Genomic DNA, 16,780 nt, shown 5'->3' with positions numbered 1-16,780 from the left:
AAACCTCTAAATGTGTCAAACAGCAAAATGGTCACCTTTTGCCATTTGTTTTTTTCTCAATCAAAACACTCAGCTCAGAAAAAATTTAAACCAACAACCTTTCACAGAAAGGCGTATACCAGGCAAACATATGCATGCATGAAGGGAAGAAAACAAACAAACCAAAAAGAACACCTACACATGTCTGAGCACTTAACAATCAAATAAGCTCAGACAATGGGAAGACCCAGAGCTCCAACTTACGTGGGCTGTTTAGAGAAGAGGAGTCGGAGCGCTGCTTTCAGCTTGCCTGTAGTGGGGAAAACATTGTCTCCTGTCACATCCGACATGTCACTTATCAGCAGGACACACTTTCCAAGTGACTCCTCTGTGCTGGCATAGCCCTGCCAATACAGCCACAAACACATACACCAGTAATTGTCAGGGTGGGTTAGAAGACAAAGTAGTGAACAGCAGGGAATTCCTGCTAAGCATTGCAACAGTAAGTAAAATCTGCATCACTTTGATTAGGGGTAGTTTCATTTCATCTCTTGTTGACATAGAGGGCCCAACCTGCAATGGCCTGTTTGAATTAAATTACACATGACAGCCTAGTCAAACTCTCATGTATATTCATGAGGAGGCTGCTTCCTTTAGCCTGAAACTGAGCAAGTAATAAAAGTTTGTTACTGCCACCCAAAACAGGAAACAATATAGCATAAAGTATGTAAATGAGGGAATGGCCATGTTTTTTTTTTCTTACAGGTGGCACAATAAGCATTTTTTTATGCTCTGAGAATATTAACATTCCCCTACAGATGATAGCTTCTTTGAACACGCACTGTCATATCCCCATGTAAATAGTGCAATGAGTTCCAAACAGGAGGCTGGTTTAAGAGCCCAGCAGTGAAATTACTCTGTAATCTCCACAAAGTGAGTAACACCTGTAATATGGGTATGACCGGGTAAAGTGCCTCGTTGAATCTGTCCCAGGCTCCAGCCGTCATCATTAATCGTCCCTTTAGGAGGAATAGCAGGATATCCTTGGCAGCAACGTTCACCTATAGATCACAGGTAAAGAGCTGAGTTCACAAAGCAAGCCCAAGTCAAACAGATGCGACAAGTACTAAAGGTGATTAAATTATCTAGACAAACAGTGTCTTGCCAAAGGATTCATACAATCTTGAACATTTTCAGATTTTGTCATGCTACAACTCCATTCATCTGAATTTTATGTTTTAGACTAACACAAAATAGCATGTAATTATGAACAGGAAACTAAAGGATATGTGGGTTTCAAAAAGTATACATAACTTTCTTAAAATCTTGGTGTAGAACTTAAAATCCTGACATTTTTAATGGCGGAAGAAAGTCATTGTTGAAACAAAGTCATAAGAAGAAACACTCTATGTTGCTGACATGTGGAATGTCAGGAATTAAGGTTGTAATATCTTAATTCCCTAGCCTACTGAATAAATGAATACCAGAAGAAAGGAATAGAAGAATTAAAGTGTTAAAAATTAATCCCCAACTGAAGATAACTCAATACAAACAGTGACTGTCTAAGACTTTTTCGGGACCAAAATTAAAAAAATAATATTTGATGGAATGACCTCATGTAATACTTACAAAAACATATTTGTAGTATGTGGTGGCAACACGACAAAACGTGGAAAATTTTGATGGGTGTAAATTCTTGGTCAAGGCACTGAACACACAAAACTGAACAAAAAACACAAAAACCCTTCCCACATCTAAACATAAAACACAAACATAGATCAAAATACCGTTTGAGCAGAGTCCTGCAGTCCAAAAGCACTCATTTCATACAGGACCCTGTGGTGGAGAAGGAAGTTAACGCTGGCGCATGCCGCTGCTTCCTGTCTCGATAGATTCTGGATGCCAAGGCAGTCCTGGGGGTATATGTAATCACATCATAAATTATCACTATCCTCTCACTTGTGCTCGCATTCATGAAATACAATTCCCTCTCAATTCTAGACTCTGATTGGCAAAATGAAAAGAGAGACTGATTCAAAATGTCAAGCAGGGTTTTTATAGCATGCTGTCAAAGAGCTGTACCTCATTTGTCTCCATTTTACTTATTTAGGTACCGGAGAGAGAGCAGGCAGCTCCCCTTTTCAAGCAACATAAGGCTTGTATATTTCAGCCATGACCCTTTATGCTCATTTAAACAACAGCCATCTATAAAACATCGTGCTCTGACCTTGACCAGGTTTAAAGTACACTCATATGTTTCCGTTTTGACAGGCGGTGAAGGATGGGACAGTAGCTTGAGGAAGAGTTTCTGGCTCTCAGTCTGGAGGAGGGGGCTGGGCTGATCAAACTTCCACCTCATCAAGGAAGTCAAATTATTTCAAAGCATCTTATGAAAAATGAAAATGGACTAACATATTTGTAGTTTATTGCCTTACAAGTAAGAGCACATGTGAACACATTCCTTGACGATTGATAGGTGCTGATGAAATGGAAGACCATCTATTGCATGGTCTGCAAGTTCGAGTAGGTCCAACCAGTTCTTTTCCCCCTTTAGAAAGAAAAATGTGACCGATTACAGTGTTAAGAGATACTTCCATAATTGTAAGCTATATTTCTGTAAAACATGAATATTATCTTGGGCTTATGCGTTCTACAGCTCTTACTTCAGCTTGTGCCTCCTTCATGAAGTTACATGTTGATTCCATCCAAAATGCAGCTCTGTTCACCCTCCTGTACAGGCTGTGGTATTCTGAGTCCACTTGCTCCAAGTAGGCCACAGCTGTCTCTTGCATGCTGGGTAATAGACTTCCCAGCGACGAGTCCAAGCATAAGTGGAAAATAGCTGTTGCTGCATTTTCAGGGAGGTTTTCACTGGCCTGTTCAGAGATCACGAAAATAATAACTTTTAGACAAACAGCAATGAACTGATCATTTGGTGGCACGAGCACAAAACTATTGATTCTGGTTTTTGTAATATTTTGTGGCGGTGAAACCTAAAGCTACCGAGTATCTTCTCAGAATCGTCTGTGTGACAGACCAACACAAAATAGTGCAGAGAAAATTATTGCTGAATGAATTTAGGATTTTGACTGGGACAGTCTAGAAGATGATATGTTTAGATATTAACCAGTCTGGTCCACCTACATTTATCTTTTGGGTTAGATGATCCTTGGCCATACTTAAATATTTGGTACCATCTAAAGATCCAAGTATGTTTCTCTTTAGTTCTCCATATTTGATAAACTCAAGCCTCTACCCTGTCACTGTCTCATAACGTGATGCTTCCACCACCATGTTTTACATGAAAAACTACTCACACATATTTCACACACTTAGCATGTGTTGATAACAATAAAAATATTCTATTTTGGTCTCATCTGACCAGAAAACTTTGTCCACATGTTTTCTGTGTCCTATATGTGGCAGTTATTATAGCCATTATCTCAAGTAGCTTTCTTGTTTCCACTTCATAAAGGTTTCATTAGTGGAGAGCTAATAGCAATAAATAGTCCTAAATTAAAACAGTCTAATTTAATTTAGAGTTACAGTCAGCTTCTTCTTTGCTCTTCTGATAAATGCTCTATTGTTTTGGCTTATGACTACAATATGCAACTTTCGAAGGCAATTAGCTGTCCAGGATCTTACTTAGGGAATTTAGAATAAAGGGGGCTCAATAAAAAGGCATGCCACACAAGATTTCTTGTTGTGTAGCAATTTGTAAACCTTATATCATTTTCCTCCTACCTCCAAATTAAGTACCATTTATGTTGGTCTATCACAAAAATCCCAACTAAAACTAATTAAGGAGTGTAGTTGTAACTTAAACATGAACATGAACAACTGGCAAGGCACTGTACACACCTTTTCTGGAGGGAGTATGGTCTGTAGGAGTCTAATGGTAAATATGGCGGTCCCTAAGTAGGCCATTCTGTGGGAGACCTGGGAACTGTGAGATGCCTCTGCTGAATGGTTCTGGTGAAAGAAGAGTACATCCCCCAGTTGCTCCATGCAGGCTTGCAGCTTCTCCTTCTGAAATGAACAGAGAGAGAAATGTAAACCAAAGCATAAACTGACAGAAAAGTAGATAAAAGCCACACATGCAACAAACACACACCAACACAACAGCGAGCACATTTTCTCAGACACAAACAGTGCTTCTGGCAAGAAGCCAGTAGAGAAAGAAAAAAAAAAAATGTTCATTCCCGGGTTTGAGGAATTGAATGTAATCAGATTTCAGGGTTATTTTGGGACGAGATACAGATCCACCCTATCTCAGCATGAATAAATTGGAACAATCTATTCTCAGTCACTTTGTTCTGGATGCAGACATAAAATAATAGAGTGAATACTCCAGCAGGGGGCAGTGCATGTCCTGTGCATCACTTGGTTGGGCTCGATCCCACAAGAAAACAGAGGGGTCTGGCGAACAAAAGCTGCTCCCCACGTAAAGATAACAAAATAGTTCTTAGGTTGCACGACTCTGAGTATGTATTAAACAGCAGAGGGCCGTGGGGGCCCCAGCTTGACAAGTGCGTAAATCCCACAGCAGAAAACATACTCAATAGGCTTCCAGCCAATATAATAAATAATCCTGTGCGGTTAAAAGGCACAAGCCTTTTTAACACGATCTATTGTCTTGACTTAACACAGATAATGAATGAAGAAGTTTTCTAACCCAGCAGTTATGATGCTTGATTAACCCAGGTGCTGCAGACAATAAGTTTGCATGTACAGCTCTTTGCAAGCGAGTATAATTCATTCAACTCGCTCGCATGCCCACAGTTCTCCTTGACAGTTGAGCACCGTATGCTTGTGTGTCTGTGACAAACTGTCTGGTGGCCAAGCCAACTCCCCGTTTCAGTGAAGTGTATCCATTCATCTACATAAGAGGCTGTCATGAGTTGTGTTGACTTGCCAGCTCCATCCCCACCAGGCTGCGATCATCCCAGACCAGCTCGCAAACGCTGTCCCCGAGCAGGAGGAGAGCATCACACAACAGCTCCAGAACACGGTGGAACGCATGCAAACCTTCTGAGAGGAGGAGAGAAGCAGAACAAAAGCAGAAGAAGGGGGTTCTTTTTTTTTTTTTTCTGACAAGATCAAAATACAACCGGATAGAATCTAGTTGATGTAGGGAAGCAGGAACTGGGGATATTTACAATATCTCAAGTTTATTCAAGCAGAGAAGAAAGCAAAAATAACAGACTCCCACCTGTCTTCAGTAGCGGTATGGCGTGCCGCATGGTGGCAACAGTAAACTGGGCCACGCTGAGCTGCTGCAACTGAAGCTCCAGAACGTCTTCCACACTAAGGTCGGGAAGCTCCAGGTGAGCTGCATCTGCAGGAGAACGGAGCGTCTGTTGTGGGGCCAGAGCCCTTGCCCCACCTCCGTGTGAGCTGCCACTGGATTAATCACACACATAATCTTTAATATCCCTTCAGATCAAACTAATGAAAGCAATACAGGCTGGATTTGCCATAAATGGAATGAAAAGGAGCTCTGAGAGGGATCCCGTTGCTAATAATGCTAGAAAAGCAGAAAATATTCTTAGTCATACTTTACTATTTTACATATGCATCAAAAAAATTATGAAAAAAAAAAGCTGGAAAGTTAAAAACATGAGAATCTTAGTTAGAAGCACACCTGCTAGAGACTGCGTCTCCGTCCTGACCGTCTCCCCTGGCTCTCTGGCCTGTGCGACCCACCACAGAGGGCCGAGGAGAGCACTCAGCCACAGGAGAGGAGGCCTGTGAGCGCTGGTTCCCCCAAACCTCCTGGGTGTAAGAGAAGGACGAGTTCTGCGACACCGGATCTAAACAGTCACAGCAAAATTCAACATTACTATTCCTGTCATCTGGGTTGTTTTCTACGTAAAAGCATACTTGGAAAAATATAACATGGCAAAATGTCCCACTGAATTGTCTTAATTCTTATATTCAAGTTTGCATAAACCCTGGTCAATAGTATCATTAATATGGGGTTTTCTTAATTGATTATAAAAGATTAGTGTCTATAAAAGTAAGATTTAAATTTGATTTTTTTTATATATAAAAAATATATATACATTTCACAAAAGAAGTTATTTTTGACACTCAAAACAATAGCTTTAAGTTGAAAGTCCTCGCAGACCACAAAAATGTCACTTTCTTTTAGTTCATTTAAAAAAAAGACTTTAAGAACATGTCATTTCTTTTTTGGACCTGCTCAATGATAATACTACAAACTACAATATCATCATCAAAAAAATAATTGCAGATCCAAAACATGAATGGATTTTTGAATGTTTGTCTTACTAAGAAAAAGGCCTACAATATCCTAACCTTTTTCCTTTTGGTTGTTATCTATTTTTTTGATCTAGACCTTTTTTAGTCTATTCTCAGCTATACGTCGCTTTTGTTCTCTTTAGTTAAATTTGTAATTGATGGACTCCCTTTTGAGTTAATGTGACTGCATGTTTTTGGTCCCATTTACTATGAATCTATAAAATAAGCTAAAAGCATAATAAATAAAAAGACAAATATTGTGTTTTTATCTAACATTTTTCATTTGATTACAATTTAAAATTTTAAAGAATAAATAAATAATAAAAAATATCATTCCAAGGGCCTGGTATGGCCGCCAGACCACACTTTGGAAACCAAAAATCTAAACCTCTTCAATTTTGCTAAGGGTTCCATAATAAATAACTCAAAGTCCAAAAATATTTTGATGAGTGAACATGTAATTTTGTTTATGCATTGTAGAATACAACAAAGGCAATACATAACGAAACCTTTCTTTAGAATGTCTTATTAAAACTAAGAACATAGCAAAGAGCACATAAACAGAAAGGTTTATACATAAAGCCAGTTAATAAGGTCCTTTACCCTGTTTTGCTGAGTAGAAGCCGGGATCTTGATGAAAGCGCAGTCTCCTCTTCAGTCCCACACAAAGCTGCCGCAGGCAGGACAGAGCAGATGAGTGGAGGGAGCTGACCTCACCTTTACCTGAACTCACCCTGAGCAGCAACAAAAGGTTCTGAAAAAAAGAAAAGAAAAATGAATAAAAAGGGAGCATCAGTTGTTATACTTTATTGCTGAAAAGCTAATGAAAAAAAAAATCTAATTTATTCATTTAAAGATTTGTATTAGTTTGCAATATACATCTTTTAATACATAATCTTGACCCAGACAACGAGAGAGAAAATATAGGAGGAATCAATAAACAAAAAGGGCAACTGGAAATTTAATTACTAAAGCAGTAATTTGTTCACACTTCTAATTTCCTGTTGCTAATGAAGACATGTGTCTGAGTTTAAGTCTTTTTTTTTTCCCCTTAACTGAAGTACAAACTCAAAAGGAGGGGAAACCAACACAAAGAAAAGCATTTCCCAGATACGTTTTCCTCTAAACATAAGACTGCTGGGTGACAGTGTGTTAAAACTGCCCTGAGACCGATGTAATTTTAAGCCCCACTTTATTAACCAAATTGCAACACTGATAGTTGCTCATTTGGGCACAATTATATTCCTTCAAACATTCAGACGAAGTCCCAGTCAACAAAGTCACTCTGATGCTAGCAAGCTACAATCTATATTTCTCAACATGTCAAAAATAAACACAAATAATCTCAACAGATAAATGAAGAGGCATCTGTAAATGAGAAATGTCTGAACTTGTCACAGAATGAAGACTTAAGAATGTCGGCATCCGTTGTTGACACGTCTCCACAGTAGTGAGTCCAAAAGGTCAGTGCCTATTCAAGGTGTGAACGACTATTTCTTGGTAGAAGTAAGGCAACAGAACGCCCGAGCAGCACTGACCTTCACACCTACCATGATGTACATGGCAGCCAATATGTAGCCTCACAACAATCTTCTACCCACAAGAAAAAGAAACCTTGAGAGAAATGCAACCCCACAAGCTCCAACAGGATCGAGGACACAATATCCAAAGCTGATGTTTTCCAAAAGAAAATTGCTTTTTGGTTTGATTTTTTTTTTATACAACGAAGCAACAATCACATAAATCTAACAGAAATTAAGTCATTCTAGCAACTGCAGAAATGGAAGTTTTGTATTTCTTCTCCAGTATGTCTAAATATCGCTTTTGGTTTAAGTAAAGAATATTCTCAAGGCATTTAAAAGTGATGCAAATTTCGAGACAAACAATATTAAATATATAAAGTCTAGTTACATTTTTTACTATACATCCAACAATTTTATATACATGAGCTTAATTTTATCTTCATCATCTGACCCTGCTCAAGAAAAGCATTCCTATGCTGCCATCACCAGGTTTCGAAGAAATGGTGTGTAGATTATTTAGAGTCTTAATGCAGATTTTAAAAAGCTGTAAATATCAATATATTTCATTTAAACTCCATACATATTTCTCAATACATTTTGTATGAACATTATTCAACTTTGCATTGATTCTAAGTTTTTTGGGGGTTTTTATTCTGTTTTGCAATTGTTCATGTTTGGAATACTGAATGCAGACATTTCATTTTTAGATGATGACCTTCTTTACTCTTGATTTGTAAAGTTATTTTCCAGGTGTATCAATGGTGCAGTAACACTGTATATATGTTGAGATTTAATTAAATACAACAAAGCATTTGATGGCAATTGGTTTTATTTAAGGCATTTCAGCAAAAGAGGTAGACATCTGCTAGACAATTGGTACAAATTTTTTGGAAACCCCAATTTGGTCTCTCCCCAATTTAAAGCCATGACTTTAATTTTGTGTTGTTCAATCACATAAAATTCCCCAATATACTTTAATGTTTTTAGTTGCAATCTGACAAAAATGTTAAAAGGCTTGAGATTTATAAATACTTTTTGCAAAGCATTGTTTGTTCAACTAACACAATTGTTTAGACATGATAATGCAAACTACCTTAACAATTCCAGGCCTTTGCAGGAAGATTTCTGCTGGAAAGTCTTGCAGAATGACGTCACACAAAAGTTCACAGGTTGTCCTCACCATGTTAGGATTGCTGCTCCCCAGAGAGCTGCATCGAGTTAATGAGTGCGGATATATTTAAAATACGCAAAAAACAAACTTTGAATATTAACATTATATAACCAAGTAATTGAAATAAAAAAAGAACAGCAGAAAATAAATGTGATCCTGTTAGCAGAGCTGGGCATAAATTCAAAAGTATCTGGAACTTAAAAACTGAAGCGTGCCAGGAGCTGAATAAATAACAAGAAAAATAAAAGCTGTGTTATGTCTTACCTCTCATTGGAAGAAAGTATGTGTCGGTCCGTGTTTGTTAAAGTTAGCCATGGAAATACAAAAAATTTCAGACATCTCACAGATTCACGCACTGAATGCATAAAAGGAGAGAAATAAAATGCAAATCAATCTTTATATTAAAAATAGGAAACACCTTTAGAAAAAGCAATGCTGCAATGGCGGGTAAAGATTACCTGCCATCTTCTGAGGTGGTACATTTGTATTGTAGTGCATACTCTTGTGGAAATAACCCATTTTAGGCACATTATCGTCAACTGGAACAAGTGTTGGGGCTGCAGAGGAAACAGGACATTTGTTACTTCACATCTTAGATACACAACATCTATTTTATGCTAAACGGAGAAGGTAAAAAGACAACTTGCCAGTGCAATTTAGCACAGTGAAATAAAAATCATTCGCAGGTAAAAGAAATGTTTGGTTCAGTTTGTGACACCTGTTGTAGTTGTGCTGCACGGTCCATGAGAGTAGACAGCTGAATGACTGGGGACTAGCTCAGGAAGCTGGAACAGCTGGTCCAGGGTTCCATCAATGACAGCTCGCAGTCTGGGCTCGATTGTAGGAGAAAGCTGAGAGAGAAAGTCCACCGCCCCAACATCCCTCAGCATCTGCGCTGAACTAGGATGCTTTGAACATAAAAAGCAAACAAAATAAACAATCACAAAATGAGAAGAAAAAAATTGTAATCAGTCTGATGCTCTAAAGTTTGTGATTCAGTTGTATACGAGGCAATCACTGGAAAACTCGGAAGACAGATATATTTCTTTATTTTGAATTTTATGAACAGACTTGAATTAAACACAAAAAATACAATTCATCTTTAATCTTTCAGTACTTGACGTTTTTTTAAATTTGACTCAAATTTATAAATGATGTAATCTTGTGGTTTTAAAACTGAAGAACACAAGGCTGTGTTGATGGTGAACTATGTACACTAAATGTGTGCAAATGCATTTTACATCATTTAAAATATGGTCTTTTAGGTCTTTTTTTTTAATAGACTGGTTGACAGTTACAATTAAAATCTAGATATTTTTTGTTTGTTTTTGCAATAGGGTTAACCTGTCAGATAGGACATGCATGTACTATGTGTAAAGTTAGTTTACTAAAATGACTTTCATAAACAAAACCACTCTTCCAAATAATTTCTCTATCATTACCAATATACATCAAGTTTGGGCATTCAGGGCAATGAAAGTCTATTCAAGAGGCTAAATATATTAGTGGAATGCAAAATACGATACAGCTCAACATCAAAATATGCCTCAATTATGTTTGTCAGTTTTTCTCTTTCTTCTGTAAGAAAAACAAGACATGCATGGTTTTTGTTGTTGCTGTTGACTGGCTGAAAATGATAGGATTTTTTGTTTTTTTTATGCACTTGAATGTTAGGATATAAAATGTTTATGTTTCAGTGTTTGATCTGCAAATCACTAATCAGTTAAATTAGGTGAAAATGATCAATTATAGTGTCTGGCTGAATAACTGATGTTAACTACTGTGGTTCAGTGAGAATAAATTGACAATAAAATATAATATAGTGACTGTACAGCTTTAATCAGTAGCTTTTATTTTAGATAAATCCTACTTATGTTATGAGTAAGCTTATGGAGCATTTCCAGCTGGATATTGGAACACAGGAAACAAGAATAGGATTGATAACTAAAGATATTCCTAATAGAATATCGAGCTTACTAAAGACTTTCAGGAAACTTAACAATTAAATACTATTCAGTCCAGCTGACATATCTAGTTTAAAAAATGACAAACTAGTGATCTTTAAAATATAGCAATGTTTTTCTTCAGTCAAAGTTTCGCATAGGGTTTTCTAAATTGAAAACATTCTGCATTAAGTACCTTTGATAATGTTAAAAGCAATCCAAGGACTTCTTCCTTCATTGGAACCTCCGGAAAATTGAACCACTCAAGCAGATACACAAACAGCATCTTTTCTTGAACAATGTCAGTCACAGTGATGAGGGAATGGTCCAGCTTACTTAAGATGCTCTTCAGCGCTCGAACTCTAATTTCCACTAAAGTGTGACCTGAGATTTAAGGAAAACAATCAAGTGAGTTAAAAATGGACAGTTGGGAAGGAGTTTAAGCAAAGTGATGCACGTAAAGTCACGGGAAATTAGCTGAAATGCTAACGGTTTCATCGCTAGTGTTGTTAGCGATAAGTTGAGCAAAACTCAGCAAGCGGCTCGCCTTACCTATTTTCTTTATAAGCGGAGATAACTCCATGTTTAGTTCAGTGATGTCTCACTGCTTTCCGTTCACACACCGTGTGTTAAAAGCTCTGCAGCGGTTTGCGAGTCTGAACTCTCACTATCTTCAAGCGACATGTCAACAACAACTTCCCCGGGTTTGTTTTCAACAACCGCGCCAGCGTCACCGCGCTTCCTGTACAAGTCAGAACTAAGGCGCATTCAGGTACACCAACTGTGTAGGAAATTTATTCTCTTCAGAATTGCAGAAGGAAAGCGTTACATACGGAGTCCTCCATAAACAGACGCCATTTTCAGTGTATGTCACAAATACATCAAACATTTCTAATTAGGTCAATACATTTGAACAACTCTGGAAATTCATAGAGTTTATTTTCTAGTTTATTATTAATTTAAATGTATTTACCTATAATTAGTTATGCATTTTAGTGAGTTGTTAAATACATAATAGATATTAAAAGTCAGAATAAATATGTTACAGCTAAATGAAAACAGAAATAAATATAGTTTACACAGTTCACACACAAGTTTAATGGATTTAGACATTTCATCAATTGATTAAATATTACTTATATTATCTACAGACATATTAGAAATGCTTATGCATCGCTTTAATATTATTATATATTTTTTAAATTCTGATTTAATTTTGTTAAAAATTTATTTCACATGGAACTTTTGCCCTCAATTGTTCACCTTGATTCAAAGTTTAGAGTTGAGTCACATATTCATTCACTCAACCCTGTCAACAGTAATTATCATAAGCATTAAAGTCTGTACATTACTTTTTTAAGCATTTGACTGAAACAAAATTATCATTCATTATATCACCTTGTGTAAAAATGAACCCATCTGCATGAGATCTCACACTTGAAATGTGACATTGATAAGTTCAGTCTGCAGGGTGATAATTAATACGCTTAGCAAAAGATTTGATATCATTATAATGTAATCACACTTTCAAAAAATTCCATTGGGATTTAGGCTCTATAATTAATTTGAGCCTTGCAGTGAATGTTCTACAAACATATTAAGACAGTGATGCTTTAAGAGCTTGAGAGGGCGAAAACTAGAAAATGTTTTCTAGTGATTTAAGCATATGTTTTTGCTATTTGTCAAAGTCAATTGAGCTATCACCAATTTGATTTCAGCATACTATAGTATTCAGTAGTATGCTGAATGATCAAAGTCACATGAGTTTTTGACCAGCAGTTGATAGAAATATTTAAGGAGACTTTTTTTCCACACAAAAACCCCTTTCAAGCTGTATTTTCTTTTCCTATAAATCTTTGTCATTGTTTTGACTGAAGTGTGTCCACTGAAATACACTTGCTAGACTTGTCTCACTGACTTGTACTTATACAGTATTTAGAGCATTTCTCCTTTCCCTGAGATTTTTACATGTCTTTTAATTACTTTACAATAGATTCCAAGAAGATATAGAGGATTGGCAATGGTTTTGCCATGCACTATGTAAGATACATGGTGCAGGGAACACCAACATGAAATGAAATGAACATTATTATTATTATTATTATTATTATTATTATTATTATTATTATTATTATTATTATTATTATTATTATTTCAACATTGGTTCGAAAATTTTCAAGTACAAAAACCTTCCATAATGGGTTTCCTCAACTCCTAACATAATGGTAGACTAATGAGCATATAGCCTGCAGGCAAAGATTATATATGTAACACCTCAGAGAAAATTCTCGGTATGCTTTCATCAAGGACTAACAAAGAGCTAAGCAACTTTTAAGATTTTTTTTTCTTCTATACTCATAATTTTTGCCCCCATAATTTTTGACCCCTGTTTGCAGGGGAACTATTATTTATCGCTATCTTTGAATGAATGAACGTGACAGAAAGATTAGAAACAAATAATGCTGCAGTCTCTTAAAGATGTAAAATTTCAGATTTTCACTAAAATGACAATTTATGGCAAAAGCTATTTTTTTATGTTTTAAACAAAATTGTTTTACATAATGGAACATTTTTGGTTCTTTCTTTCTTACATTTTCTTTACCACCGATATTATTCTGTTTGTGCATGCACACTATATCACCTTTTGAAAAGTTCATGTGTTTACTCTAACTGCAAGACCATAATTTCTTTGGAAACAGTTAAAATATTTGGGTCTTTGTTGGCCTCTTCTGGCATCTTTTGTTGGGTGAGTGCTTCTGAGGTTTCATAAGTTGTTTTTTTTTTTTCCATTTTTTAAATACATTCAAATATATGAGTTAACTGAATGGATCTGAATGAATCTTTTTTGGTGATTCAGAGTGTTCAGAGCTTCTTTATAAAACATTCTCTCAATCAAATGATTTAGTCTTCCCATTCAACATTGAGACCCTTTATAGATCTTAGTTAGGATACATTAAATACATGTGGAAGCAAGTTGAAAAAAATCATCTTAGTGGGATGAATCAAAAAGAAATTGAATAAACTAAGAACTATTTTCATTAACTGTTTTTTATATAAAAAAAATACAAATGCAGAGAAAAATAAAATAAAAAATCTCCAGGACACAGATGCTAAAGGAGCAATATAAAAATTAGCAGAGATTAGTTTAGAAAAAAAAATCCTTCATTTTCTCTTCCCTATGCTCAACCTTTGGGTCATACTGTCCTTCTCAAAGATAAATACTTCTCCATTGTTAGTCTTCTCTCTGATATTCTTTTCTAAGAAATATTAAAAATGAGGCATAGCACAAAAAGAGTCATTACACCCATTAAATGTTAGTCATTACAATTTTTCAATTTGGTATTCAGTAATTATCCTAACAGTATTAGCACATTAATTTTGGTAAATTTAAAAAAAAGAGAAAACATATATTTCCATTGGTTGTGTATAGTGCCCAGGAGAAAGCAATAATTTTGGAAATCTGACATGTGTTATTTTCAAAAGAAATATGTCAGCATAATAAAAGTTAAAACATTTTAAGACTTGTAGGAAATAGTTTTTGTGTTGGAGCATTAAAAAAAGAAGCTTTTGCTAACTACTTTAGTGATAGCACTAATACTGACAACAAAGTTATTAACAAAGAGGGCTTCTTAATCTTTATGTTTGCTGCAAATTAATGGCATTTGTTAGTTTTGTGTGATATGTTCACAAGCAACCTTCAGGAAATTATTTTAAAAAGTTTGCATTTAGCTTTAGCTTTCTCTGGAGCAGCTACGGCAGTTTCTGGATTGAAATACAACAATGCAGGCTTGTATCCGAATTTGACTAGTTTAGCAACAGTAAAAGTTACAAGATTAACCGTTAGTTCTTTAATTCTCAGCACTGCCTTCTGATGGACTAGAAACCTGTTCACAGTGTACACCGCCTGCTGAGACGCTTCATAAGTACATATAGAGATCACTCTATGCTTTTTTAAATGGAAGCAGAAACCAGATGGAAGAATATACTTATTAATTAGTTACAATTTTACAATTTTATTTCTTTAAGCCCAATTACAAAAAATACTGAAATTTAACAATTCATTAAATGTCTTTTAACTTTTAAATATTATGATTTCTTTTCAAGAAATAGTGGTTAAAAATCTATGCACAAATAAAAGGTATGCACCTTCTGATATCAATTTTATTCATTTATTTTATTGTTGAAAGGAGCTAAAATGTGATCATTATTGCAAAAGTCTTTTTACTATAAAATGTTTTCAGCCATTCAGATTTTAATGTTACATGGTAATAAAATAACATCTCCCAAAGAGAGTGATGTAAAGATGAAACATGTAACTACCTGTTCAACAACTTGTGTCATAAATAATAAAGCACATCCAGAGAGTCATTTTACAAACTTCTGTTTTGAAAGCAAGCCACATACTTGACATGCCTGCATTACCAGTCTTAACACTCTGCAGTGCTGAGGAAATGAAGATTGGTGTACAGGTCCACATCCTCCAACAATAGCTACACTCCGACAAACCTCCCACCTGCAAAGTAGTCGAGTCAAAGGCCTCAGCTAAGCTGAAGCAAGCGCAGAGATATTGTGCAAATAATTTATGGCTGATGCAGCGCTCATTTGAAATTAAGATGAAACACTAGGAGCTTCCTCACATGGAGAGGTATCTCATTAAACGGTGTGGCCCAATCTTTGTGTAGGCTGTTCATCTTGACTTGCTATTCAGAATATTCTGTCAATTTTGGGGTGAAAATGCATTTTAAGGCCCTCATATGCTGTCATAAATCCCTTTACAGACATTTTTTTTAAATCAAAGTTTAAGCAGTCCAGATATTAGAAACAGTTTGATCTGTTTACCCTGTCATCATAAGAAAGGCTTGGTTATTCCCACAACTGCATATTTACTTCCTTTTTACGCTCCACTAAGAAATATCAACCACACTAAAGTTTGTTTGTCAGGTCTAATTTAGCTTGTTCAAACACTGCATTCTGTTCTTCTCAGTGTCCTTGGTTCTATATCTAATAGCTGGAGCCCCTTTTTCTCCCCCCCCCTTCACAAGCCCACCCTTCCTGCACCGACACATCAAGAAGAGGCAGTTTGATCAACCCTAATAGGGCCTGGTAATTAGAGTCTGCATGGAACCTGTCTGTGCACAGCTACTAAGCAGGTTGGGGAAGGACTGCCATGCACTTGACAGCGTGGAAAAAACAATGTAATGTTCGGGATATGGACCAAATTAGCCCGGCAGCAGTAAACACATTCCACTTCTAAAACAATGGTGACACTAATTAGGGAACCAATGTTTCATTTCAGAGTTCAAGTTTTGCCTTTGTGTGAAACACTTGCAGATCGTTAGAGAGCCATCTTGAGGTTTTGTGAGTGCAAATTTAAGAGACCTTCCTGAATAAAGGCTGCAGGCTGTAGAGGAATAAGACTGTAAAATAAAATCTTGAAGATCACCTAGTTGCATTCAATAAGCTATGAAATAAAATCGACACCACTTAATATCGCCTAAGCCGACGTGCTTTTTGACATTTTTGTTGCCTCAGCATGGACTCCACACTTCAGTTCACAAAAAATCAACACATATTTGGAATCATTATTGCATTGTATATTTAGTATGATTCAGAAAGAAGAAGCTGCTTTTAGGGAGAATTTGTTTCATACTTTGTTTTCAAATAAAATTGTACTATTGCAAAAAGTCAAATTTTAAAACCAATCTCTTAGAAGAAAAAGTCAGAGTCATTCTTATCCATTGGGGCAAAAACTAAAATTTATACCCATTCTTCTTTACAAAACAGCTCAATCTTAAATAATATCTATGAATATACATTTTGAAGATGTGTTACAAATTTAGGTTTGTTTTGACAGATAAATTTTGAGATCAATATTTTTTTTCTAAACAGTTAGTTGTAAA

General features: G+C 36.0%; 1 protein-coding gene across 2 annotated transcripts in view; it reads right to left on the bottom strand.

Annotated features, from left to right (window-relative positions):
• Positions 1–11,586, bottom strand: part of rttn (rotatin) — a 34,801-nt gene extending 23,215 nt beyond the window's left edge. Inside the window, exons 1-17 of one of the 2 annotated variants that reach the window (XM_055037772.1) lie at positions 11,433–11,586; positions 11,077–11,264; positions 9,656–9,845; positions 9,396–9,494; positions 9,202–9,292; positions 8,860–8,974; positions 6,847–6,997; positions 5,624–5,792; positions 5,192–5,382; positions 4,895–5,010; positions 3,841–4,008; positions 2,643–2,855; positions 2,415–2,527; positions 2,207–2,333; positions 1,767–1,892; positions 924–1,040; positions 244–383 (exon numbers count right to left, since the gene is read on the bottom strand). In XM_055037772.1, the coding sequence (XP_054893747.1) occupies positions 244–383; positions 924–1,040; positions 1,767–1,892; positions 2,207–2,333; positions 2,415–2,527; positions 2,643–2,855; positions 3,841–4,008; positions 4,895–5,010; positions 5,192–5,382; positions 5,624–5,792; positions 6,847–6,997; positions 8,860–8,974; positions 9,202–9,292; positions 9,396–9,494; positions 9,656–9,845; positions 11,077–11,264; positions 11,433–11,463 (2,345 nt within the window). In that variant the 5' untranslated portion in view covers positions 11,464–11,586. The remainder of the gene's footprint in view (positions 1–243; positions 384–923; positions 1,041–1,766; positions 1,893–2,206; positions 2,334–2,414; positions 2,528–2,642; positions 2,856–3,840; positions 4,009–4,894; positions 5,011–5,191; positions 5,383–5,623; positions 5,793–6,846; positions 6,998–8,859; positions 8,975–9,201; positions 9,293–9,395; positions 9,495–9,655; positions 9,846–11,076; positions 11,265–11,432) is intronic. The other variant, XM_055037773.1, reaches the window with a different exon arrangement.
• Between the last annotated feature and the right edge of the window lie 5,194 nt (positions 11,587–16,780).

The sequence above is a fragment of the Poeciliopsis prolifica genome, unplaced genomic scaffold (genome assembly GCF_027474105.1).
Source record: "Poeciliopsis prolifica strain line A6 unplaced genomic scaffold, Auburn_PproV2 SCAFFOLD012, whole genome shotgun sequence".
NCBI classification, from domain to species: Eukaryota; Metazoa; Chordata; class Actinopteri; order Cyprinodontiformes; family Poeciliidae; genus Poeciliopsis; species Poeciliopsis prolifica.
This window is presented reverse-complemented; position numbering and strand designations above follow the sequence as displayed.